Here is a 27445-nt window from a genome sequence, read left to right on the forward strand (position 1 = left end):
CACCTCTGTGTGCACCTCAGGTCTCCACTATTGCCTAAACTGTACCTTCCTGAAGCCTCAGCGCTGTAACTTGGAGGTTTCTGTGTCTCATCCTCCCACTCCAACTACATTCCTTGAGCCAGTTCTGAAACACCGCTGATAACTGCTCTGCTTCCATCTGCTCTTACTAGTGGCACCCAGCGTCAGCGTTCATCCATTCCTGTGGGCTATACGAAGCTGTAATGTGGAAAACAGCACGTTAAGAGCACAGAACCACCTCTCATGACTTATGCTGTTCCTATTTTTTTCCTGTTAATGTCTTTTGCAGCAACGCCTGTTTGTTGTTCTTTAATTTCTTGCCAGAAGCCTGGAGCCTTTGGGGCATAATGCAACTAACAGACCTCGCATTTCAGCTGACCCATCACCATTGTGGAAGGTACTTATCCCACATGTGACATCCTTTCAGGTGTTGCACTGAATTTCAGGGAATCTTTTGTACTTTGCAGAATCAAGGTGGTTTAGGGACAATACAGAAGATCAAAAGCATTACATCGGACCTTACAAAAGATACAACTTCAAACTCTTCCACAGCCCTTCACAGATAAAGCAGCAGTAAATGCAGCCACCAGTACCAGCAGAGGAATGGGAATCATCAGCAAAGTGACCTAATGACAGCGGTACCAGCTGGACCAAGAGATTAACGCCAGCCCTGTGAGCATGTCTCCGCTTCACCGCCAGTAAGAGGATAGGAACAATTGGCAAATAACAAGCAAAAAAAATCTAGGATTTGTTTTATGTATTGTTGCCTTTTGCTCAGTTAGGAGCCAGATCACATTTAGAAGTTGTTACATTTGGCTCTGGGATAAAAGAAATCCTGATTGTCCTTCTTTGCTAAGTGAACACGCTGGGATGTCCACCTGGCAGCTGGGGAGCCTGGGGGAGGTGGTGGTTCTGTTGGCATCAGAACTGTGCTGAAAGGATTCAGAAGGGGAAATCTGATGCCAAGAACCTACACACCAACACTGTACGTGGCCTCTCCCCTGGCTGCTGCCTCTTCTGAGTTAGCAGTGTGTTGTTTTCCTGCTCCTGATTACTATAGCCGACTTTCATCACATCATCTGTCAATATTTTCCAAGTGTCATAGGAACTGCCTTTGAATCGTCACTGTATGGTTTTATTGACAGAAAGGGGAGGAGGAAACTATCTGCTGGCTGCCCAGTTCCTCCAGACTCCAAAGGTCTTCCTAGGAACATGCAAAGGATATAAACCAACCAAACTGAACTGAAGCAGAGCTGAAGAATTGCTTCTTGCTTCTCACTCTAATGTAATATTAGAGTGAGAAGCATAACAGAACATCTTAGCTTGCACTGTGCCTTAAACTACAGTCATGATCAGCAGCCTCAGAGCCGACTGTTCAGCTGCCCTTGGAGCTCTCAAGGCAGAAAAGCTGCTCTCACATTGACACACGTATTTCCCTTCTTACTCCCCCTTACAGAGATCTTATAAAACAGCCAGACGTAAATGCAAACCTGCTTCTGCCAGATTGGCTTCGTTTCCTATGATGTGTTCTAGGCATGTGGATTTTCTGTGCTTATTTGAAGGAAAGGGGAAAAAAAAAAGCACTATTGTATAAGCTGTACAGGGAAAGATCTGGGTAAGGACTCCAGAGATAAGCACACACTGGACAATACCTTTAAATACTAAAATTAACATAAAATCTGGCTTGGAAACAAGTCTTAATTTGTCAGGCTCTGTCACAGTCATCAGAACTGCCACAGGCAACAGAAGTTCACCAGTTTAACTCCAGAGAACAAATTAGCTCTGCTTGGTCACTACAGTAGTAGGTAGATGGTGTAAAGGGAAGAAGCGGTGTTGTGTCACCAGCACATTTTGAAAGACCAAAATACTGACCTTTCCACAGGGGAAAAAAAAGCTCCCAAACCAACATGCATTACTCATAAAGAAAACACCGTGCATAACACAGCTTCCCAAGAGGACTGGCTTTGTTTCAGAGCCACCAGGGTTCAGCATGGAGCACAGGGCTGTTTACTCACCATGATGCCATTAACACAGTACAAGGCAGAGGCCACAAATCACAGACCAATTGTGGTGCCTTGGATCAGCCTGCCCACCCCTTTGTCAGAAGGAAGGATCCATTCCATCAGTGTCAATTCTGAACTGTTGGTCTGCAACCCCTCAACCACAATCTCTAACAGCAGAGGGAGGCATCACATCCCTCAGGTAATTTCTGCCAACTCTTCATTAATTTGGAGGTCCTCTAATTAGGGAAATGGACTGCTAAGGTATAGCTTTGTTACTGGATGACTTGCTAGTAGAAGATGAAAGCAACAGTGGATTGTACCTTTACAAGTCCCAAGATCACAAAAACTTATGGCAAAATCCCAGGATAACATGAGCTGAATTTTGCTAGAGAAGACATCAAATGATAGCAGCACAGAACAGCTTTGTTACCTTCATAGGAATACTTCAGGATCCAGCCATTTAAACAGCATCATTCAAGGGGAGTAACAACCATCCCCACTGCTCCACACTCAGTTGCTTCCCATCCAGCCAGCTCTCCAGAAATGCAGATTGCAAGTTTGATCAGCTTGGGTGACCCCTAGACAAGCCCTAACATGGATTTAGCTTAGCAGCAACAAGCAGGCATGCTTTAGCTTGGTACTTTTAATATATATGTACATAGACACACATTTGTGTAACTTGTTTAAGATGTACACGCTTCTATCATAATAGCTTCTACCTGTGTAGTTCAAACAGAAGCGAAGTCAAACCAAGATGCAGAGTACCACAGCCATAACAAATATTTACTTCCCCAGCTCAGGAGCTGGCAGTGTGGCCCATCACCTTGCTCACCCTCTTATTTGCTTGTGGCTAAACCCAACACACAACAGGACAATTGTCAGCTTACAGAAAGACAGTCCACCATTCCATGCATTTCAATCAAAGGATTGATTCTCATCACTGAACTATTTGAGTGCCCATAGCACATGAGGCTGTGTTTATCTGCTCACTGAGAAAAGCAGCTGTGCCTCCTTCAGACACCATAAAGCAACATGTTTCCTGTCCTCACACCAGCCCACGTATATTTGCGTGTAATTTCTCCAACTCAGCAGGGCTCAAAAAAGAAACCAGAGCTGCACCAGTCACTTAAGAAACTGTTTATTCAAAAGCTTCGTAGCACCATCTCGTTTTTGAAAACACCCAAATAAAATGCAGCAATTAACTTCTTTTTTTTTTCCTGTTCAGCATGACACTAACTCCATCCGGGAACATTTATGGTTGTTCTTGCTAATGTAACTGAAAAATAGCGCTCCTGTGCACACAGACATGATGGGCCTCAATGTGGGTTATCCAATCCTACCTCGGTAACTGAAGAATAAAAACAAGTGAAACTGGAAACCTCAGGTTATTTTCCCCCAGTGCTGCTGGAAGATAAGTTTTCTAAGGGTAAATAAGGTGAATCTTCTCTAAGGTTCCGCAGCTTCAGCAGTGTGTACCCTTGAAAACTTCCTCCTTCAAGAGAATTAATAATGAAAGAGTATAAAATACCTTGGGCATTCTTTTGTGGTATAAGATAGACCACAAATGGTTAATTATAAATATCTTGACATGTTTGTTCCAACACTTAGCTGTTCATGCTAAGGAATGGCCTTCTACCGTCATCTTTTCTAAGGAAAACACTGGTTAAAACGGTTCTACTTTATTACTAAGCTGACTGTTTCTTAATTTAAAATTGATAAAACCAAACCACCATTGACAGCACTTGTAATATATTTCATTGTGAGGTTGTTTTTTTTTCCCTTTTCCCTTTTTAGTTTTGCAGAGTATCCTGTCTGAGGGCTTTAATTCAGCCAAGTCAGTAAAGCGCTATTTCCCAAAGATCCTTAACTTACTTTTCAAGGATGCGGACCATGCTGAGTGCTTGGTCACATTATCATTTGGCTATGGCTTCCAACCACTGGGATTCTCTATTGCATCTAATCTGGTTGACCGTTAAGAGGCAAATATTCTGTAGTTCACTTGGCTAAGGCCCCCATGGGGTCCCATGCAGGCAAAACAATGGGTTCTAGCTCCATCACTGCCAAGACATCTTCTGGCACATACTTCTTATCCACCACAACTTCATACACGTACTCAGTGAACCAGTCATCCGTCATGATCAGGTAACCTGGAGAGAAAAAACAGCTCGTTACAACACAAAGTCATCACCAACACAGCAGAGCAGTCACACGAGTTTCCCTTATGAACAACCCCTTACAGACAGGCCACACTTCTGTATCTTTCAGGACAGAGTGAACAAAATTAATTAACATGGAGGCTGAGCAGATGTATTTCACGTGCACTGAAAGACTCACCAAGAAACCTGCTAGGAAAAACAAGGCCCAGAAGAACTTGTTTTAATTCATCTGTTAAAATAAGCACTGGGAATGCCTCACAAACTTACACTGACAGTAAGGTTATCTGGCTCGCTGTCTTTAGAAGCCTTCAAATGTTGGTAAAAGGGATATTGCCCAGATGAATAACCACATCATCTCCTGCTTAGGCCAAAATTTGCTGGTTTATCTGCAGTAAAAGAAGGAGGCTGCCTGCCTTCCTCAAATTCAAAGGCACCTAAATCAGTATTGCTGAACCAAAGCTCAATTTTCCCCTCCTTAATGTAATTCTTATTGAGAATTTCAGTAAACAACCTTTGAAGTGAGAGGGGAAAAAGTCAAATTTAGAACACGACAGGTTTCAGCAGAAGGCTATCATTGGAAAAACTACTCAAAGTGAACTGAAAATAGAGTGGCAGTGAGAAAGAAAGCATTTAGAAGACAGATGAGAAGGCTTTATGTAATAAAGTTTCTCACATCCTTATATACAGTATCACACAATCAAATGAAACAAGAAAACGTCCAGAGAATATGGACAATAAATGCATCTATCTACACCATCTTGTTTCTAAAGCAAGAGATCAGATAATTCCCATAAATTAAAAACCCTATCAATTGTAATCCGAGCTAGAAGCCATTTTGGAAACACTGCCAAAAGGAGCTGCTTTGATTATTCTCTCTTCAGGATATGAGTTCTTGGGACACACAAAAACCTCTCACTCCCAAGAGCCAACAAGTAATTGCACCCTGAGAGGATAATGAACTCTGTTCTGACATCCTGCATCTCAAAGCTTGACAGAGCTGATTAGGATCGCAGTGTCTGAACAAGAAGGAAACGTCAAACAGAACTTCAGAACATGCAAATAAGCGAGGGTGCTCTCTGAGCAGGGCTGTGCTCAGTGCCACAATGAGCCATTATCAATTCCTTCATTAAAAGGAGACGTGTACTTTGCAGGCAGAGTCATCTCACTGCAGCAGAACAGGACAGTGACTATGGGAGGAAGCTCTGCTTTGTATGAAGTTGGTCCACATTTCTCTAACTTCATTTTACGAAGGAAAACATTACAATGCAGCGATGTACAAGCAACAAGCTGCTGGATAAGGGAGAGGTCAGCTGAGGATGAGGCTGCTTGCATAACGCAGCATTCGGGCACCTGAAAAGAAAGCCCTTGCAAAGTTCCTGAAGAACTTTGTCCTCCCTGCAGGGGAGTTAAGGCACAAGATGGTCACGGAGGCTGCCATAATGCACTCGTGAGATTACAGATGCATGCAAACAGATAAATCTGCAAACTGTCTCCCTGCGGAAGCACACAGTCGATACAAGAGATGAAGTCAAAAGGAAGATGACTTTTGGCTGGAGAGGTACCACAAGAAAGCAATTTTTGTGCCAAAACAAACAAATGGACCCCTATCAAGTGGATGTGATAACGTGATTTAGTGTTTCCCTTTGAAGACCTCCTCCTTGCTTTGAGAGGAAGATATCCAATGGGATAAGCTGGGTTCAAAGTTTGGTAACACTGCACTGTATCTTCAGAACAAAAGAATAGGAGCAATTAAAACTTGCCTGACCAAGTGCCAGCAAAACAGAAAGGAAACATTTTACTGGGAAGTGACTTTTTTTTACCTCAAAAAAACCCAACCAACCAATGTTTGTCAGCAGCTTTGTTCATTCCTTGAGGAAAAACAGATTGGATTCCAAGAAACCCTTTTACAGCAGGGTAATTACTAAGCATTTAGGAGAGGCACTGCTGGGCTGTTCCCAGGGCTCCCCTTTCTCCAGGACTAGCAGCACCATAAGAATCCAGCTCTGCACACTCTACAGATGCTGAGCATACAACCAACTTCTTCCCAGACACCCAGAACTCAAGTCACAGTTGTTCCAGCCCTGTGCTGTGCAAGGAAAGGGAAAGCAGGGATCCTCCGGCACCTCAGATTGTACTCACAGCAAAGCACAGGGGACCCTGTATGAAAAACACTCATTTCTTACCAAGTGTTGTTGTTTTCTGTTGTGTATTTAATGACAAAGTCCAGTCTCTGGTGTTTTGCCATACGCTGTAATCTATCATCCTGTCCAATAATGGAGCTGGGTCTTACTTGTATCCCCCACACCCAACTGGGCCTCAACTGGGGTGTGCCAAGCTTAACATCATTCTTGGCCTTTTTTGTTTCTGATGTAGATTCTGGTTCTCTTTGCAGGACTTTCCAAGCAGTTTCCCAGTAACTTAGCAAGGCAGATAAGATAAAGTTCACTGGCAGACTGACTCAGTGACATAGCAAGAGAAGCAGGACATGAGGCTCCTACACCAGCTAGTGCTGATGTTGAAAATGGATAAAGCAGGGCAGGAAGAGGGAGAATAAATGCTTTCAAGTTTCCTGTTATGCTGTTTCAGAACAAGCTCCGCTCCAGCCATTCAGGCTGACTGCAGAGCTCAGCAGAGCAAAGCAGGAAAGCTCTCACACTGTCAAGCCTGCTCCCAGGGCCAGCTGAGATCAGAGCTACATCCTGACATGGCAGAGAAGCACCCCTCCAGCCAAGCCCATACTGAGCAGGGGAGCAACTGGAAGCAACTTCCAAGTCACTGCTCAGCTGTGACACATGTTCTGCCCACAGTGTCCATCCACATGCCAGGCCAAGATGGCTACAGCCCTACAGAGCTTCCCAAACCAACAGCAGGGCAGGCTGAAACAGCCATCAACAGGAAGGCAAGTTGATGCAGAAACCTGGTGACAGCTGAACTGCGGGTGGATTTTTTTGGTTGCTGGTGCTTGTCATAGCAGGGAGGAACAGAGCAAGGATGCCATAGGTCACGTTTTCAGCATGGCTTTAGAAATGCAAGTAGTCAAGCTGCTACAAGCTGCTTTCCTTTTTTTGCTATTAACAGGAATAATACCTGGCAATTTTCTTGTGATCAAGAGCTGCCCAAACACTACTTAGAAACCATAACAAACCAGTCAGCCTTTCCCCTGTTCACTTTGCTATGTCCAAACAGGTTGAGGCTTTGTGTTCCTGTGACTATAAATTGCTTTACCTTTATTTCCACGATCTTCACCCCAGGAATTTTCCACTCGCCACTTTTCAAAGCAGTCTTCTTGCCCATCCTGCAAGAAAACAACGAGATGGTGACTCAGCAGCCAAGGGCTATGACAGTTCACAGCAGCCAACCCTTCCACATCTAAATCCAGCACCAGCAAACCAAAGCTCCGCTACCAAAAGCCTAAAGCCACCAGTGAGTTTCAGACCACATTTATTGCTAATGATTGGAAAAACAACCTGAAATGTTTATTTACAAGTGCAAGAAAATGAAGCCCAGGACACAACGTGTAGTAAATATTTTAAAGAGATGTTAAGTTGCATTGAGCCAAATTCCAATTGGAAGAATCTAAGCAGCTTTCTCTATCACCATGTAGGCACTGGGGGCCTTCTGGAATACAGAACGCATCACTTACTTGAAGTAGGAATCAGAGAAGGCACAGGGCAATAAAGCACCCACAGCTTGCTTTAGAAGCAAACTCAAGCACATAGATCTGCTATTGGACAAAGCAGTAGACAAATGTTTATGTACGTTAAGTTTGTTGCTGCTTTTAACCAAAAAGTACATTTAATCTGCATCAATTTTTAACCTTGTAAAACTGTAATGCTGTTTTTTAAATCTTCAATCCAGCCTGTCTATCGAGCAGTAAATCCACAGCAGCATTATATTCTAACAACTACTATCAAAGCTCTTTTAGATTAAGCTCAGGTTTAATATTAGAAAACATGTTCCAAGGAGAAGTGAAGTAAAAGTAGATTATCCTTCAAACAAAGGACAGTAATTTCATTTAAATGATCCTTTCATAACAGGTACCAACCACTGTGATCTGAAACATATCTAAGGAAATGAGGCCATCTTTTACACAGCTGTACATGGAAATACAGACCATAAACCACAGCCTCCAATGGAAGTGCAGCAAGTAACAGGGTGTACAAGCTTGAGACATGAGTAGATAAATAGGTTTTGAACATTAGTAATGGATCACAGTGAACTGTTTTTGAAGATGCCTTCATGCACAATAAGCGTCAGGAGCTCAGAATGCACAACTTGCACTGAATGGGAAAAAGCTGCTGAGAAATTCCTATGACTCAGCAGTCTGTCAAGTCCTCAGACTCCAGAGCTCAAGCAAACAGTTACAAGCTGTTACTTCTCAAGCCAAGGTCACGTTGGACAGGAAGAGATCACTTCAAAGCAACCTTAATAACAACAACCTCTGGAAATAGTGGAAAGCATCAAAGCTACAGATAACTCTATACTGTAATAGTCACTTATTTTCACTTTGGGTGTTCTATATCTGCTCTTGGCAGTATTTAGCTATGGATTCATCTCAACATGCTTTTGCCGTAGAGGTATTTCTGACACTATGTCCCCTCTAATTATGAGTAGGCTAAAGAGGTCACATACCAATGAATGGCAGAAGGTTAAGACTGCTGCAAAATGCCTCCTACTGGCTGCTTCAGCATTTTACCCTTGAAAAAGGTGCATGACACTAACCCTTGCAATGGGATAGGGTGGGAAATGCTTGCTGTCCTACTTGATTTCCTGCTCAGAAAGTACCTCAGAATCTATATTTAAAACCAGCTACGTCAGTTGGTATCTAAGAAATTGAAGCAAACTTCTTCCCCTCCTCAAATTGGAGTTTATGAATAGAAGGAAAGAAATCCTTAACTCATCTAGAATTCTTCCATTCTTAAGTATTTATAGTTGTGAACACAAGGCAAATAAGGAAACAGACAACCTAGGCCTTGTGTGCAGGGTGTTGCCACACATGCAGAGCTCCAGCAGAACAGCTTATACAGCGAATGAGCCCCGAACACAAACAACCTGCTCAAATATTCCAATATATCTGTGCAAACATTAGTTTCAGGAGGCAGACTCTACCTTCTCCGAGACAGCTGTCAGGACCATGGCGTGGGTCATCAAGGAGTCTCCAAAGATCAAACGCTCTGCCTTGTTCATGTTCTTGACAGAGACACCAAACACCAGCTCATGGTTATATCTATTAGAAAGCCACATACTGTATTATAAAGGATGCATGGAGGATTCTCATTAACAAAACACAGAAGCAGCAGACAGGCCAGCAAGTTCTTCTAATCATACTGTCAGAATAAATGCAAAGGACCGATTACTTTAGGAGTTTTCCTCACCAGATACCAGGCAATTCAAACAGGTAAAATAACCAAATCCTTTGAAGATGTGTTACAAACAACTAAGATTTCAACTAAATGTAGGAAAAAGCACATTCCTGTTGCTTGAGTTACTTAAATACACTCCTTTTAGGTATACTAAGCCAGAAGTAGGTACAAATTAGGTTTTTTAAGCAGACAAGGCATTGTTCATGTCCTGGCCAACTACCCACAACGGCATTTTCTGTTTTGCTTTTCTACTTACATATTCAAGTCGTTGATTCCCAGTTTGCCATAGAAGTGCTTTGCAACGTCGCAGCCAAACCACACAGCCTACAAATAGAAGGAAGAGTCACATCTAGGCCACGTTCCAGTGAGTTTTACATTGCAAGAGTTGCACCATGTTGTACACAAAAAAAAAAACAAACAAACCTCTCCATCCTTAATAGACGTTGCAGCCAATTTTTTCAAGACATCGATAGGCTGGTTGTTATAGAGAGTCTTCCTCCCTCCTGCCATGTTGCCCAGGTACTCCACTGTGTACAGCTGGCCGTATGGGTTCTGAGGTCGAGGATCATTCACTAGACAAACCTGCCAAAAACCCAAGATGTAAGAAACTAAGATGCAACACAAGTGTAATCTTTGGGAAGTGAATCAGACAATTGCTTCTGTCCAAGCTCAGTCTGTCCCATCAGCTGAGCAGCAGCTTGGCTGAAATACCAGCTACCTTCTTTTGGTTTTAGTTTTACAATGTTCACCTCTAGTTGTGGCACAGGAGCTGTAAATGTTACTCCCATTCCCTAATGGCTGTCTTAGAGCTTTTTATGATCAATTCAATCACTTCATATTATTAACACCATCACTGAAGTGCAATGTTTGCAGCTGACTGAAGTGAACATCAACAACAAGAGGATGGGAAATCAACACTGGGCAGTTTGACCTGTGGGAACTGCACTTATCCTGTACTGTGTCATTACAAGTGCAGACAGCACATTCACAACAGGGGAAAATAAGTTGCAGGCAGTTCAGTCGTGAAAAGCTCTTTGCAAACCATCCATTGTACATCACCAACCTTGTCCTCCATATTGAAGAGAGGCTTCACGTGCTCGTTGTAGAACTGCACCGGTGTCATAGGACCAAATTTGTGGTAGCTCTTCTCCTTATCCCGGAACTCCCAGCAGAAGGTCTCCGGGGGGTTGCCCAGGCAGGTACTCACTATTCTGAATACCTGCGGGGAGAGACAAACATCTGTGAACATGCAGAAACATGTAGGTGAATCCCTCCCAGCACAGCAATGCCACTGAGGGATTCCTCCATGTGAAAACCAACTGGAAAAATGGAACCTCGCAGCCAGTTTTATAGACCAGGTGTTGCTGCAGTTTGAGAATCTGAATCAATCCACATGGAACCAACAAACTGGACATGAGCTCCAGGTTATCCTAGGAATGCAGCAGGTAAATCAGAAGCCAGCACAGCGCCCAGTCTCATTCTAATATCACTAAGTCATTCCAAAGTTTCTTTGCCAATAAATCTTTCCAGTGCAGGAGAGTGGTTTCTAGATCAGCTTAAACACTCCGTATTACCTGTTGTCAAGTGATCTGCCACGTGCAGAGAGAAACCAGATCTTCCAACACACACACAAAGCAATCTATCCCTGTGTTTCCCATTCTCATCTCTTTTTCATTCGGATTCCAGCAACAGGCTTTTGTCTCTTTCCAAAATCCTACAATAACTTTCTCATTCATTTTAATACACTTAACGCCTCCATTTAGGGTTAAGCTGACAGGTTACGCAGCTTGACTGGAGATCCCATCCCCCGGCTGTAGCTGACAGTTTTCTATTGCCTTTCTTTCACCACAAGGAGGTGGAGATTTCAAGTTGTCGGCCTCCCTGTAAACCAGGCTATGAAACGGTTCTTTCTCACAGGGCTTGTAAGACAAGCTGACTCGTAGGCATCACAGATGGCAGTCTCTGGGTATATTTAGCAGGACTTACCACAGATAACAAGGGGGCATCCAATCATTTTTAGACAGGCTTAAATGTTTTACTGCAGCCGGAACTAGCTCACTTCACCTCTGCTCATCCATGTCTACAACACAAGTCTTTTTCTTGCAAAGAACCAACAGTGTTTAAGATAAGAGAAGGGGCATCAAATCCAAACTGCACTTGGATCCAATGGCTGTGGATTGTGCCAGCTTCCCTGGGCTGTCTGTCTTCACATTCCACCCTCACCAGCTTTCACAGGGCTGGAGTCTTTCCCAGAGCCAACTACTTCCTTCTGGATTGGGCTTTTTTCCTTTTCATTTTAAACTGCACTGAATATACACTGACTACATGTGGTAGCAAGCTGTTTTTCATGTGAAACTACATGCAATCTCAGTTTTGAACAGGCTTTTGTGCCCTTTTTAGCTCTGTCTTCTGAAGATGCATACAGAAAAAAGGTCCAGAGAGAACCAGAGGGCTTTCTACATTTAAAACACTTTGTGTTGAGGGCAAAGCGTGTGCAAATCCCCAGCTAAGCAGCATCCGCTATTTGGCTGTGAATAACATGCAAATAAAGGCATTCTTGCCCCAAGCACTTCAAGGAAACCAAGTGAACAGATTAATTATGGGTTGAAATAAGGGTGTGGGTTTATGTTTTTACTGGAGGAACTCATTTATTTCTGAATAGATACATTAAGGAGCAAATGTGAATCCCTAAACAACTATAAATATTTATTTTTGCACACCCCGCACAAAAGGTGGAGTTGGCTGCGGATACATCCCCATCACCTCAGATAACCCCAAGTGGTAAAGATGAGGTCACAAAAGCAAATCAAGAGGAATTCCTAAGAGGAGAGCAAGGAGCAAGAGAGGCAGAGGAAGGAAAGTGATGGAGACAGAAGTCTCAAATGAACGTTGGCAGCCATGCCTGGGAACAGCCTCCCTCGGTTGTTTTTTCCACCACACCCTCTACAGGCCAACCCTCAGTATCTCAAAGGCTTCCTTTACCAATACCCACAGGAGACTTATTTAAATTGAAAGGTGACTAGTATGATTCTGGCAACAAGGAGAACCGAGATAAGGCTGAGATGTATTGAGCTGTGCTAAAAAAAAACAAACCCAAATACCAGAGTGAGCAAGGAAAGGACGCTGCTGATAACAAGGAGTCTACAGAAGCAAACTGCAAAGGAAGAAAAAGTCAATCACGTGCACCGCACTGATCTCAACTTCTGGCCTGTTGTGCTCTAGTTTGATAAGGAGAGTGTTCATACAGTTCTGGAGTGAATATTTAATCCTACATCCCAGTACAACTGCCCTGATTCAGCTCGTGCCGCCTTCCAAGTGAGCTAAGATTTGATGTGCAAATAAAGCTTCACAGAGCAAAGACAAGTTCTGTTTTGCCACATAAAAAAATACACAGCAGCTTCCATGGATGTAAACATGGAACCAGTTGTCTCATACTTCTCAAGCTGAGTGTTCTTAAAATACACACTGGTGCAGTTGCACATTCCAGCTACACCTTCACTGAAAGCAAATCCAATGGAGTTGTGAAATACTACCACTACTGCCAGAGGAAGTATTGTGTTAACTACAGATAAATAAACATAACCTCATTACAGAACAAATTATAATCAGTTAATGAGCCTCTGCCAGCTCCAGGATCCCTTATCAGAGGGCAAGAGGCCCTCAGCAAATGAAGAAAACAGGGCAGCCCTGGGAAGCTCCATCACCTGCTGTATAGTTTGTGAGACATCTAAGGAAAGATATTGATGTTTGAGAAACAAATGAAAGCTTCCTTTTTATTTAATGTGTGCATTTTGTTCAATATATCAATGCTCTGAACACCTAAAATTAATTTTGGCTATTTAAAAATCAAGTGGAAAGACTGAAGAGTAAGAAAAATGACTGTGCCACTGTCATGTTCAGTGTGAGCAGATGTAGAGCCAGGGTGCTCATGGGTGACACACAAACACCAGCACCACATCAATTCATTTAAGTTAATTAACACAGCCAAAAGCAGAAGCTGTGGTTCCTCCCTCTGTTACCCTCCAGCAGAGATCACAGCTGTGTTCAGCCCCATTTAGCTCACATCTCTTTCACAATGCAGAGAAGTTCCTGTTGTTCTTTCCTGCTCTCTTGTGGGGGATTTCTGCAACAACATGTGTGCTGTAGGGTTCTCAGTTCAGAGCTGTCTGAATGCAAATCTGAACTCATCTCTTTGCTACCATTTATAAAGGCCTGGTAGGGCATTGCTTTGGTCACCATTAATATATAAAATGCAGAGGTTTTTTGTTGTGTGATATTTGATTTTTCACAGAAATGCAGACATCTTCCTGAACTAAGTTCTAGTCTACTATACGTTCATAGTATTAGTCTGGATATATAAAGAACAGAGTAAGTGGCAAGCAAATATAACACAGATAAATACCTTCAGGTGTTCTGCCATACCAAACACCCCTAGTTGGGCAAATAAAGGTACTTGTTTTGCTTTATCCTGATATCTAAAGATCAATTTGAGCAAGAAACCTCCTTCCACTCTGGTTTCCCATTCATCACACTGTGTTTACCTCTTCTATCATAGTATCCATCGCAGCACAAAGTTCCTCCTTATTTGTTCCAGTTGCCACCATGTTTCTCAGCCGCAAACAGTACTCTCTCATCTGTTTAAGGAGAAGGTCATTTTATTTTAAGGTTACGAAAGGTGCTGCCAAATCAGCCTTCAGAACTCCCTATCTGGTTGTTACAGGCACCCATTTTACCCTTCACAGCATCTTCAAAACTAAAACAATCCACTTCAGAAGGTGCTGTTAAGTATTAATTCTTTAAAATCAAGACAATCATTTACATGTAAGAGAGCAGCACAGGAAATATCTACAAGCACCTGCAATTCAATTACTATTTTCCAACTATCTTGAAGCTTAAAGCCATCAGCTTTTCTAAAGGCTTGGTTCCCCTTGATTCTGCAATATAACTAGTGCTGCAACACTCAAACTCATCGCCACCTCTGACTCACAGAGCAGACTGCCTCCATACTGTAAAATTAATCCTGCAATTCTAATACATAATTGATCTCTTGGCTGATAAAAATAATGGAGCACGTCCCCACAGCACACAAAATTGCAGTAAGAACAGCACACGCCTCCATTACTGTCATCATCCATAAGGCTGAGAAGCACTGACAGGGGCTCCCTCAAGACCAGCTGGTTTGCAGTGATAGAGACAAGAACAGTGTTGCACCACTGTTACATCTCAGCTCATTGCAGCAGATTCTGCATTTTTAATGTATTTCAAAAGGCACTTTTCTCTTTGCATATTCCACATGAACTGGAAGAATCAAAGCCCAGCATAAAAATGCAGTTGAAGCTTTTCCATCTAGAATCATAGAATCACCTGGCCACCTACACCACCATCCTGCCAGATGAATTCACTTCTGTAGTTTAGGATTCAAGCTACAACCACAAATCAAGCATCAGCTTTACAGAAATTTGAGAATTAAACGCACATTTGCTACTCAAATTGCATTTTCAAGCTACTGAACCTTGACAATGGCCATCTTCCATGAACATGTTTTTCTGTTTCATATTTCAAGATTAACTGCATTGCTTTGCTATGAGTTCAGGCTGCCTTTTGAATAAACAAGTTCAGTTTGAGATGCACTTAATACTTCAGCCAATAAAGATACAAAAGAATATCTGAAGTGGGGTCGCTCCTACCCAATCCCCAACTTTAACACATAAACCAGTTTTACCTTATGATTCAAGATCTCATTCATCCTTCTAGTAGCCTCTGTGGTATGAGATTCAGGAAAGTACTTCTTGGGAACAACACCATACTTTTCTAAAAGAAATTAAGTTGAAGGTTAGCAGTCATTGCTGGAATGGGATGGCTGAGTGCCTCAGTTCATTCCATCTGACACTGAGCTCTTCCAGACTAGTTAGTGCTTCTTAAGAAGCTCTTTTTCACTAGAAAAAAAAGTTTACATGAAAATTAAATTGCTGAAAAATCTTCCAGAAAAACTGAACTCATGAATCATTCCATGTATTTAATCTGTGTTTAATCTGATTTATTTCCCAATCTCCTTTTTCCCCCCTCAACGTTGATAAAGCATCAGCAATAACCACTTCCTACATCACAGTACCAAAGATCACACCACTCAAGGTTCTGGTTATAACAGCAGCAGCCAGAAGTTCTCTCTGCCATGTTTAAGAGTTTGTAACAGTGAAAAAAGTAACCCCCAGGCTTCAAAGAAACAGGTTTCTTTTGTGATTCTAAACTTACATTATTGGTTCATTACTTTACAGAGGCACTCAATTGCATCATCATACAAATGAAAGCAAATGCTAGTCTAATTCAGACACCACATCTACTTCATTAGTGCTAAGGATGATGCTCCCTAAATTGCACCTTTGTCAGACCAGCACTGCCACATTCCATACAATTTCCCTCTCACCAATCTTTACATCGCCTTTCTTCAGGCTGCAACTCAGAGCAGCTTTGCTTCTGCCTTGAAGACACACCCTGGTCTAACAAAGACTCTTCTTTACCTTGTACATCAGGACTGCATACATGGATACAAAGGCAACAGCTTCGAGCTGGGACAGTAGAGGACAGGAACTTACTATTGAATTGACATTCTGGGGTATCTAATGATTCCTGCTGATTTTGAGCTTCTATCAGCAGCAGCAATATGCAAAAATAAACATCATAGAAGAGATTTAAGCCTAATACTTAGAAAAAAATAAGATCCTTGATTGAAAAAGGCAGTCGCTAAGTGTTGTGCTTTTTAACAAGCTTCCAGGTCTCATACTCAATTTGTAACTACAGTAGATTGTCAGAATAAGAAATCTTCAATCCATCAATTATCAAGGTGTACTACAAGTTCTTCCTGTTTTGGATGGGTTACAGTGAAAAGTGTAGGCAAGCCTCTATTTTAAGTTTTCATATAGTGCCTATACGACCTAGGAGATCCTATGCTGTAATATCAAGTATGGCATCAGACACTGCAGAATTGATCCAAAGTTGCTTTCTTTCACTCATCTCTCAAATCAGCGTGGAAATGAGGGAAGCGCTCCCAGCAGCCATTTCCCTTACCTACAATATTAACCAGCATATCCCACTGGCCTCCATCGTTTGTGGGGTTTAAGAGCAGGTATTGCACCAGCCTTCCATCTATGGGCTCCTTTTTCTGAGCTGTTTCCACAAAGGCATTTAGAAAGTAGTAACAACGTTCGACCTATAATGAACAGACAAGACAAATCTCAGTGCGATATACACATCAACTCATTCCCATGTACTCCAGTTCTTTGATAGTCCTAACTAGATGAAATCATCTGCTCAGCCACTAACATGTTTATTTTCCTTTTACTATTCCAAGGCTTAACCAAAAGTTTATTTCTGGTCCAGACAATGTATTTACAAGTGAGTTAACAGAGCTCGAGGGCGGGGGAAACAGGAAATGTGAAACAGAAGTTATATAATGGAGCCTGGCACAAACAAGTGCTAGGTTTTCTCAATTTCCCTTCAGGAAAAAAGCAAACAGCTCCCAAATCAGTAGGTTGCAAGCAGTCCTGAAAGAGCTTCATAGAGCTGCAATTACAGTTAGGCTTCCTGCTGGGCCTACCACAAATAACTTCTGAAATATTCAGAACACTTGAAAGACTTTTACCACTCCAAAGCATTAACATCTTGATGACTTCCTCCTCAAGCTGAAAATCTCATTTTGCCCAATTTTAACTATTTAAAAATTTCTGGTGGTCCTTCTCATGCACATTTCCCATTTGGATTGTTCAGAAAGCCCAATTTAAAAGGAAATCCGTCCTAATGGTAAGACTCAGTTGTGTAAGCATTCCTAGCACAGTCTGCGGCCTGTAGTACTGTACCTTGTCCCAGAAAAAGAGATACGACTGGCTGAACTCAAACTCTTCAATGTTGTACTTCTTCATGAAGGGAAGACGCATTGCATTGAGGCAGGAAAAGATCCAGCATCTCCCTGAGGTCAAAGACACAAGGATTAAACTGCATTATTGCACTCAGAGCTACATAAGGGCTTTGAACAAGAATTCTGTGTTCCATCTTAAGTTTTTGGACCAGTGTCCTGCCCAGCACTGTAGGTTACTGAATAACCAGTGAGTTCAGGAGTCCGGGATGGACTTAATGATTTTAGTGGTCTTTTCCAACCGTAACGATTCTATGCTTCTACGAACCATGCAAACAGGTCTCTCAGTTATTTCCATCTCGCTCTATACAGAAGGAAAAGCAGTTCAGAAGGCAGACGTCACCCCTGAAGGATGCTGCAGGGATTCCTTGTCAGATCTCATATGGAACCTTATGCAGCTGTTCTCTGAACTCAGAAGCCATTCTGAGTACTGCAGTCAGCTCACCTGGAAGGTACGACCCTGAACAAAGCTCCTCTTGATATGAGACCCCCAAAAGGGCTCCAGTAGAGATTCCCACACCTGCAGGGAGGTAACTGCCCACCCCAAAGCACCAAAGGGCGCCCCCAAATCCCCCATTTACCGGAGTTCTTCTGGTTGGTGACGGGTTTGCCCTCAGCAGGCACCGCATGTTGGAAGACCTGGATGGTGTCCTGCACCACCTGCCGCTGCAGACACACCTCCAGCGGGTCATTGCAGGTCGCCACGTTCTGGGCCAGCAGGAACTGCGGCTCAGCCCGCAGCCGCCGGGTAAAGGCCGCGGCCTTTTCAGTGCTGAGCCCTGCGGGGGGGAAGAACATAAAGCAGCATAAGCACCCGGGGATCCCATACCGGGATGCGGGGGGCTCCGGGCCCATAAACACACACGGGTTTTTATAACGGAGAACAACCCTCAAGCCCAACACCAGGGGTAAGCCCACCCCCCATAGACAAGGCCCCACCCCCCCCATAGGCAAGGCCGCCCCCCTATAGACAACCCCCCCCCCCAGAAAAGGCCCCCCCCATAGGCAATGCCCCCCCCAGACAAGGACCCCCCCGCCCATAGGCAAGGCCCCCCACCATAGATAAGGCCCCCCTCCCCCCCGGTTACACCCGCCCCTCACCATGGGCGTTCATGGTGCCGTAAAGCGCAGCGCCACAAACCAGCCGAACCCCGCTCGCCCCGCCGGAAGCGGCTCTTATAGCCCGGCACCGGAAGCAGGAAGTGGGGCCCGAACCGCTCTGCTCTGAGGGTGGCGGCGGCGGCGGCGGCAGTGGTGGTGGGAGGGTGACGGTGGGCGGGAAGGGACAAAACGCGTCGTATCGCGCGAGATCAACCCCGCGGGGAACGTGAGGCTCCGCAGAATCACAGAATGACCCGGGTTGGAAGGGACCTCAAGGATCATGGAGTTCCAACCCCCTGCCTGGCAGGGCCACCAAACATACACCTTTACTAGATCAAGCTGCCCATGGCCCCGTCCAACCTGGCCTTGAACACCTCCAAGGACGGGGCATCCACAACCTCCCTGTGCAGCCTGTTCCAGGGCCTAACCACTCTCCTAGTGAAGAACTTCCCCCTGACATCCAACCTAAATCTTCCCTCTTTTAACTTAAAACCATTTTCCCTTGTCCTGCTATTAGTGGTCCTTTCAAAGAGTTTACTCCCCTCCTGGTTACAGGTTCCCTTCAGGTATTGAAAGGCTGCAATGAGGTCACCCCGCAACCTTCTCTTCTCCAGGCTGAACAAACCCAACTCCCTCAGCCTGTCCTCATAGTGGAGGTGCTCCAGCCCCTGATCATCTTCCTGTCCCTCCTCTGGACCCTTTCCCAAATCTCCATGTCTTTCTTGTACTGAGGGCTCCACACCTGGACACGGTACAACAGATGGGGCCTCACAAGAGCCGAGTAGAGACTGCTCACACTGTAGGCCTCATTAACGTACAGCAAGGTGCGTTTATTGGCAAGGTGCGATCTTAAGAGGAACCCTTCCCCCCTTCACCACAGTGCTGCTCCCCACACGACACCATTGAGGCGCTGTGGATGAGGTGAGCTGTCATCCTTATGCCCTATAGCTGAGTATTGAGCAGTGAGTTCCAATCAGTTGTGAAACGATGCTTGTGTGTTCTATGAGCCTTGTGAAGCTTGTGGCCGGGGTTGTGCTTCAGTGCCTGAGCTCCTCATCTCACACAGGTGTTGCCACCGCTTCAGATGGTGTTGGCTGGGTGTGCAAAGTTTCCTGTGCCGTCTTTACCTGCAGCAAAAGGGGTAAAAATAACCAATCTATAGGGAAAATGAAAGTCAACAGCAGTATTGGGTTCATTGGGGCTGCTGGGGATGTCAGTGTGTGGGTGCTTCATTCAGAGCTTAAAGAAGGGGTTTCATTCAGGCATTTACTGTGAAGCTGGTTGTGCACTCAGATACTTACAGGGCTGTTTCACTTGGTTTTTTGAAGCACTGGAAAGAAAGAGAGAGAGTCCTGTTACCTTTTGCATTTTTCTACCCATAGAAGTATTATTCTTTCCCCTTCAAATACCTGCTATTCGATTTAACTGCTAGTAATTCACCAGGAGATGATAGTACTCAATGAAAGACACTGAAAAACAGCACTACAGAGCAGCATAGAAAAGGTGGAAAACAAAAGGCCATTGAAACATTATGTTTCACCTAAGAAACTGGGTTTTTCCATACCTTAAATATTTTGTCTTTCTGAGCCACGATTCCGAAAAGCACAGTGATGGCAACCACCACAACGGCAGCAATAATCGCCTCCTTGGGGAAAACGGGTTTTCTATCTGTGAAGAGGGAGAGGAGGCTGATAGTTTGGTGCAGTCACATAGTAAAGGCATTTCACAGAGCTGGAGAGTGGAAGGAGGAATTGAAATGCTGGTTCCTGAAGCAGATCCCCCCAGGGTGCTGTGGTGGGGTGAGTGTCCAGCTGTGCCACCCATAGCCCTGCTTTCAAGACACCCATAGGAGTGCTGGGCAGTGGGTGCCTGAATCTTATGGCTTACTGAGACCCAGCCCAGCTCCCTGTAGCCCGTGGATGCACTGTCATTCATGGAGAACAGCCCAGCAGCCTTGCCTTAAGCAGCTTTTTTAGCATTGCAGAACAACGTGGTTAAAATAAGAAGCTTCAAGTGAGACCTAAGGTGCTTTAAAACACATTTGGATGTATCCTGTCATCATGGGAAGTGAGAAAGTGGGATGAGTCCGCTTCAGGACACGCTTGCCAAATGCTTTTGAATAACAGGTAAAGCAGGAAGGGCCTTCTCTGGTGCTGTGCAGACAGACACGGGTGCACAGAGAGCTCCTTGCCGCTCTCAGTTGTTCACGTGGGGAATTTATGACTTTCTATTTGGACTTCTTTATACTGTTCCATGATGTTAAACCACTTACAGCAGGTTGCTATCATTGTAAAGGTGAACACAGAGCTGGTACACCCTAATGTTTAGTAGTAGCTTTGTTACCTTCAACTATCAGGTGGAAATCCTTAGTGCTGTCTCCACAAGTAGATTTCACCTCACACGTGTAGGTCCCGTTGTCAGACTTCTGTACTTTCTTGATAGAGAGCTGGAAGGTCTCACTGGTCTGGTACACCTGGTAGTGGCTTTGTAGAGCCAGGATGGTGTTGTTCTTATACCATGTTGTTTGGCCTTGAGGGTTGGACTTGGCATTGCAGGTCAGAGTGACGTCTTTGCCTTCTTCAATATAGATGGACTCATCTTCACCCAGGGAGGGAGGAACTGTTGAGTGTAAAAGCAGTTAAAGAGGTCACTCATGGTGGCGCTCGCCATGTAAGTAGGTTCCTTTTTCACATCAATAGTGCACCTTGTTCAAATGGTGCAACACCATTTGCAGGGAATCTGCTTTATTAGGAGGGTTAGACATGGCTGATCTCCTGGGGTTCCTTCCAGCCCCTACAGTTCTGTGATCAGAGAACACACGCTGTCCTGTGCCCCACCATCATCCCCAGGGATCAGCAGGGCAGTCATGACATGTCCTGCCCTGACTTGCATCCTTGAGAAAGAGTTTAGGTGGAGGCAGGGATGTAGCCAGAAAATCTTACTTAAAGGGTCCACCCACTGCCTGTAAAAGAGGCATTAGAACAGGCTATAAGCACCACTGTAGAAAGGGAGTGACTTATCACGTGAGCTATCTCCTCCTCAGCACATATTTTCCCGGTGAACGCAGTGCAATGGGTACAAAAACATCCTGCCCTCAGCTGAGCACACAGGGTGGGACAAAGCCCCCCCAGCCATCCCTCACTGATAGCAGCACTCACAGCGGACATCCAGGATCACCGAGACCTGCACAGACTGGTTCCGTTGCAGCCTGCACGTGAAGGCAACGCCGTTGTCAGACTCAGAGACTGGAGAGATGCAGATGCTGCTGATGTTCACTTTATTTTCATCTTTCAGATCCACACGACCATCTCCTCGGTACCAGAGCAGCTCCTCAGCTTGGTTGCTGTTCTGTGCTAGGCAGGACAGGGAGGCGAGGGACCCAGATGCTATGGTCATGGTGAAGTCATCGTTGTGGTTGTTTACAGACAGTTCCACACCTGCAAAAGAAGGAGAGCGAGGGCATTTAGGCATCCTAACCTGCACCCTTCCCACAGATGCCTGTGGTTTCTGTAGGCCTCAACCTTGGAGGAAATAATGAGAGCGTTAAGACTTCAACAAAACGCTCCTCTTTCAGGTGGGCTTTTAGTTCCTGAGATAGGAAGCATCTTCATCACAAACTTCCCTTCGTGGTTACTTAAAATCAAAGTGAAAGTTTTACAGCTGACTGCATGAATGCCAGAGCCTGACCTATGATATCAAAGTATCTAAAAACAGTGTTGTGGCTGTGATAATGTAACACACAGCGAGAGAACAACCTGCCAGCGGTGCCCACCCTCCTGCTGCAAATCACCATTGTATCTGTGCCAAGAGTTTCTGTGCCCATAGTTTGGTGTCCTGCTCTTTTGGCTGGAGCTGAATGTGGCTGATATTATTAAGCTGTTCATCAGCTCCTCTGCCGCAGCCAGGAGGTTGGTGAGTCACAGTTAATCTAATGGGCAAACCTCAGGACGTGTTAAATGGGAAAACAATATGGGAAATAAATTGTTCTGACAAGCTGAAATTCTCTGATTTAGGCAATGTCATGAATGAATGAGGTGAAAAATAACCCTCAGAATCCAAACCACCCTGTCTCTCTCTTGGTATTCCCAGGCCGAGTGCATTGCAGTTCTCACTTTGTGGAGAAGGTGTGAACATGGTGACCTCATCATTCCTGTGCAGCTGAAATGCTGAAGCTCCCCCATTCCCTGCTCGTCTGCTCTCAGAATTAAAGGCCTGTTTTCAGACAATCCTCCAGCAGTGATCTCCAGAGCATATGAAACAGAATGCTGCCATCCCATCACCCCAGGCAGAACCCAACCCCAGCCAGTTTCGCCTGTCAGCACCATGGAGTTCAGACAAACTATGCTGCATTTTTCTACTGCTTACCTGTGGCTACGTGTGCCAAAAAGCAAAGCATGAGGATGTGCCCTGGGCAGGAGGTTGCTAGGCTGCTTCTCTGTGCCATCATGGGGAGCCTGGCCGGTGCCTGCCAAAGAGAGGCCGGGTCACTGCAGCTGTTGGGAGCCCTCGGTGTCACTGGGTCAGGGTCACCAGGGCATAAACTGAGTCAATATCTTGCTTTTCTCTAGGAGATTTCTTTTGTCTTTAATTTCCGAAGCTTGAAGTCATTGTCTCTCACTCTCTGTCCAACCCTGACTTACCTTGGGAAGAGTCTCAGAGAAGTGGCTTCTGAAAAGAAATGCACAGCGCTTCCTCTCCTTATTTATAAGCTCTGAATTTTAATGTTTTATGGTAGCTCCGTAAGAAGTGACTCCATAAAATGGGTTCAAGGACGCATTTAATTCCTGCATTTCTGAGCTCCTAGAACACTGAAGGACAGTACTTGCTGGGCTTTGCTGGCTGGTTTATGAGTCTTGACAAGACAATGAATAACTAAGGAGAAAGTTCCTGCATCAGCCATAAAGACCTCCTGCCAAAAAAAACAATTCTTCCCCTTCAGCTTTCTGGCTGTTCACAACACTCTTTCAAGCCGTAGGAATTGTGATTCTGTGAAGCTTATCCTAATTATCCTCTAGGAGGGCTCCAGCTGCCCTTTCCTGCCCCATGCCCTGCTGCTGGGTCCTTCTTTGGCTGCGGAAGGAGCAAACGTTCTGGTTCAGACTTTGGACTGCGTGCTGGAAGAACAGGGAGCTGAGACGTGCCCTGTAATGCTGAGTACCCTCAGGGTACACTGAGCTTAGCTCAGGTCGCTGCTCTGCAATGATACTTCACATGAAGTTTAGAGTAATTGAGGATGAAAGAATGAAAGAGTGGAGTTTGGGGGTGTGTTTTCAGTCTAGAAACAACAGCAAGGGAAAAAGACCATCAGGTAACAGGTAGGTTTGTCATGACACAGGACATAGCATCGAATGGGAGCTGGGGAAGATTCTGTCCCCAGGTGTGTGTGACAGGCAGAAGGATGAGCTTGGGTTCATTGGGTTTGTGGCCATTAAATGACAGCAGTGGCAGTGCTGTTTTGCAATGGGATTTGAGACTTGCTGAAAGAAGGGAGATTAGAAAAGCAAGGTGTTAACTTGGCCAGAGATACGGGAAGGCAACGGTTTAAACCTGATAAAGAATTACTTTCGCAATGACTTTTTACATACATATTTTTATATAGGGCTTAATTATCTTGTGGGTGTCTTAATTACCACCAAGGTCTAGAGTTTCGTGGGTTGCATTATCTACCTTCTCATTATACTTAGGAGGGACATAAACTTCGTTCCAGAATGCAAAGCAGCCACCGGTGAGTCAGAGCGGGAGGGTCCCCTTCAGAGAGGCAGGAGCCCCGTGACTGTCCTGCGAGGAGCCAGCTCTGCTTCGAGCTGTTTGTGTCAGGTAATGTCAGGGGAGGGTTCCACTGCATGGGCATGGGCTGGAATTACCCCCCAGCTCCTCCTCATATCCTTATGGCAACGGTAAACCAACAAACCCCAAATAAGGCTGTTGTTACATATGACTGAACAGACCCAGAGGGAGTAGATTAATAAACACCAGTGTAACCCAAGCCTTGGAAACCTGTGAAGAAATGATTTAGAATGTGAAAGAAACTGTTGGCTGTGCTCCCTTCCAGCTCAGAGTCAGGACAGTGGGTGTCTCAGTCTGTCCATAGTGCCTGCGGAGGCAGAGCAATGCTCAGGGTCCCCTGGGCTGTCACTGGCAGAGGGTTGCTCTTGCAGTCCGGGGCATCCCAGGATGCTCACAGATGTGTGTGAGTTGAGATGTCTCTCTGTGTTGGCTGGCACTGCCTGTACACTGACTGCAATCCTGCTCCAGAAAACTCCTGTGCTGGGCCCTGAGGCTGTGCCCTGGGCTGCTCCTTGTGGTTCTCCTCTCTTAATCCCTTTTTAATACACGGTGCCACATGTTTTGCAACTTGCATTGTTTAGGAACACCCAAACTCAGCTCGGGGCAGGAGAGCAGGGCTGCCAGGGAATACTTGGGCACCCTCTGCTCTGCACTGCCAGCCACAAATCCCATTTACCCCAAGTATGATGACATGAGATGTGCCCTGCTTTCGCAGTCAGACTCAGCCCATACCCCACATACTGTTGGCACAGAAGAATCCCAAGTCTTTTTTTTAAGATTTATAATTTTGCTCATCATTGTATTTCCGGATCGTCCTTAAATAAAAGGTCACACACTCCAGCACTGAACGCAGAGGAAAAATGGGCGAGTTTTAGCCCTGAGGGAGATAGAGCAAGGAAAAGAGCCAGGGCCTGGGTGAAGGTTGGAGGCCGGTTGGGGCCACCTACTGGCTGCGGGCTGGTGCCATTGTATTCTACCTCTGTCGTCACTTTAAGCAGCTCCTTTCAATCATTTTTTTTCAGGACCATTTCAACTCTCTCCCCTTGAAGTGAGTGCAAGAAACGGAGCTGCGTCCCAGGAGTGCAAGTCTAAGCTGTGCTGCAGAGCAGCGAGGTGCTGGCCTGTGGATCCTGAGCTATGATGAGAACACCCAGAGACTGCAGAAACTCTCAGAGCTGTGCACAAAGGTTCTCCCAAATGGCTGCTGTGCTCATCACATCCCCGATGCTGCAGGTCACGGTCAGTGCTGCAGGTATGTCCACAGCCACCAACCTGACTGAGGAAACTAAGGGCAGAACAGTGGGGTGGTTGTTCCTGTCCTGCTCTGAGAAAGAGGGTCCCAAAATAAAAGCAGGTGGGAAAAGAACTTGGTGTTAAACGAATGGTACAGGTATCTGCAGGAGATAGATGTGGGGTTTCTGTGTTAAATTCCACTTCAGTTAGGAAAATAGTGTTGTCAGTGCAGTGCTGCAGGGGCACAGATGCCCAGAGTGGTGGGGGAGTCCCCATCCTTTGGGTGTCCAGGTGCTGTGGGGATGTGGCACCGAGGGCTGTGGTCAGTGGGCACAATGGGGTGGGTTGGGGTTGAATTTGGGGATCTGAGAGGTCTTTTCCAACCCAAATGATGCTGTGATTCCAAATGTTGGTCCTTGTAGCTTCCCAGCAAGGGAGCCCTGTTCAATAACTTTCCACTTTCACACATAGTAGCACTTGGGTGAAGAACACCAGCCCTTCAATTGCATCCTCCACTTTCAACTCCATTTTCAACTCGATGGGAGCAATTTCAAGGCAGCCTCCTGCCCCAGCAGTCTGTGGTAGCAGAGATTATCCACAAAGTCCCCATGGCTTTGTTGTTGTTTTTCTGGACAGAAACGAGCTGCCACTGATGGGCTGGAATTCAAGGGGATTTGCTTCCTATGGGAAACCAGATTGACTGGGGATGATGCCAACTTGGGTGCCTGTTTCTTGCTGGATTTAAAAGCTCCCTCGTGGCCAGTGAAGGAAGTTCCCTGGTGTAATGCCCTGATCTGCTGCTTTTTTGGTACCTTTCAGCCTGAACTTAAGGTATTTCTGTCTGCCTAGGAACTGTCATTGCCATTGGAAGTGCTCTGCTGGAAAACCAAGTGCTGCTTTGATCCTGTGAAGACCTCCCAAACAACATCAGGAGATTGAACTTCCCCACTTGGTTGCCATCCCTAGTTCCCTCTGTGAGCAATGTACAAAGACCAGGCTGCCCCTTCCTGCTGGGGAACAGGAACAACTCGAGAGGAAACCGCACTCAGGGCTGCAACCACAGCGGTGCTGCAGGGCAAAGCCACAGCCCCATGGAGGAGCAGGGGGCCTAGTGCAGGTCAGTCCCTCACCTGCAGGCTCATTCTGCAGGCAGAGCTCTCAGCCCAGCCCAATGGAGCAGGGAGGCTTTATTTATGTGGGGGGGCTTTATTTATGTGTGGGGGCTTTATTTATGTGGGAAGGCTTTATTTATGCTGGGAAATAACGGGGTGAGTCAGGCCTGTGCCATATGCTTGTTGAAATTCCAGACAGCTGGGCCTTAGTGGGCTATAAAGGACCATGAGCTCAGTTATTCTGTTATTGACCCCCCAAAGAGATTTATCTGTAGACTTGAGGATGTAACCCGTGTAACTGTGAGCACCTCTGAGATTGCCATATTCCCCATTGATGTTCCTTATCCCTTCCAGTTTAAAAACCCCCCGATGACCCAGGTTTTATAGCTTTCCCAGGGACCTCTTTGATGTATAATCCCTGTTCCCTGCTCATCTCCCTCCCACAGAATCACACAATGACCCGGGTTGGAAGGGACCTCAAGGATCATGTAGTTCCAACCCCCTGCCTGGCAGGGCCACCAAACATACACCTTTACTAGATCAGGTTGCCCAGGGCCCCGTCCAACCTGGCCTTGAACACCTCCAAGGACGGGGCATCCACAACCTCCCTGGGCAGCCTGTTCCAGGGCCTCACCACTCTCCTAGTGAAGAACTTCCCCCTGACATCCAACCTAAATCTTCCCTCTTTTAACTTAAAACCATTTCCCCGTGTCCTGCTATTGTCAGCCCTTTCGAAGAGTTTACTCCCCTCCTGGTTATAGGT

At 45.3% G+C, this 27445-nt stretch overlaps 2 protein-coding genes and 1 long non-coding RNA gene across 3 annotated transcripts; 1 reads left to right on the forward strand and 2 right to left on the reverse strand.

The window, feature by feature from the left end:
• Positions 1-3143: 3143 nt before the first annotated feature.
• BLMH (bleomycin hydrolase) lies at positions 3144-18687 on the reverse strand. Its single transcript, XM_015880777.2, has 12 exons — positions 18551-18687; positions 18031-18228; positions 17394-17503; positions 16606-16747; positions 15263-15351; positions 14082-14174; positions 10604-10759; positions 9964-10122; positions 9797-9864; positions 9287-9404; positions 7403-7472; positions 3144-4168 (listed from the first exon to the last, which is right to left on the reverse strand). Exons 1-12 carry the CDS (start codon positions 18561-18563, stop codon positions 4017-4019), a joined length of 1368 nt encoding a protein of 455 aa, XP_015736263.1. The 5' UTR covers positions 18564-18687; the 3' UTR covers positions 3144-4016.
• Positions 18688-19359: 672 nt separating this feature from the next.
• On the reverse strand, positions 19360-23282 carry TMIGD1 (transmembrane and immunoglobulin domain containing 1). The gene is made up of 7 exons (XM_015881054.2): positions 23191-23282; positions 22916-23015; positions 21709-21987; positions 20894-21169; positions 20115-20218; positions 19852-19880; positions 19360-19677 (listed from the first exon to the last, which is right to left on the reverse strand). The coding sequence occupies exons 2-7, from the start codon at positions 22995-22997 to the stop codon at positions 19674-19676; spliced, it is 774 nt and encodes a 257-aa protein (XP_015736540.1). The 5' UTR covers positions 22998-23015; positions 23191-23282; the 3' UTR covers positions 19360-19673.
• Positions 23283-23598: 316 nt separating this feature from the next.
• On the forward strand, positions 23599-27192 carry LOC107322726. Its single transcript, XR_001559030.2, has 4 exons — positions 23599-23865; positions 24235-24367; positions 25360-25589; positions 26420-27192. It is a non-coding gene; the product is annotated as an uncharacterized LOC107322726 (long non-coding RNA).
• The last annotated feature ends 253 nt before the right edge of the window (positions 27193-27445 follow it).

Source organism: Coturnix japonica, chromosome 19 (genome assembly GCF_001577835.2).
Source record: "Coturnix japonica isolate 7356 chromosome 19, Coturnix japonica 2.1, whole genome shotgun sequence".
Classification (NCBI taxonomy): Eukaryota; Metazoa; Chordata; class Aves; order Galliformes; family Phasianidae; genus Coturnix; species Coturnix japonica.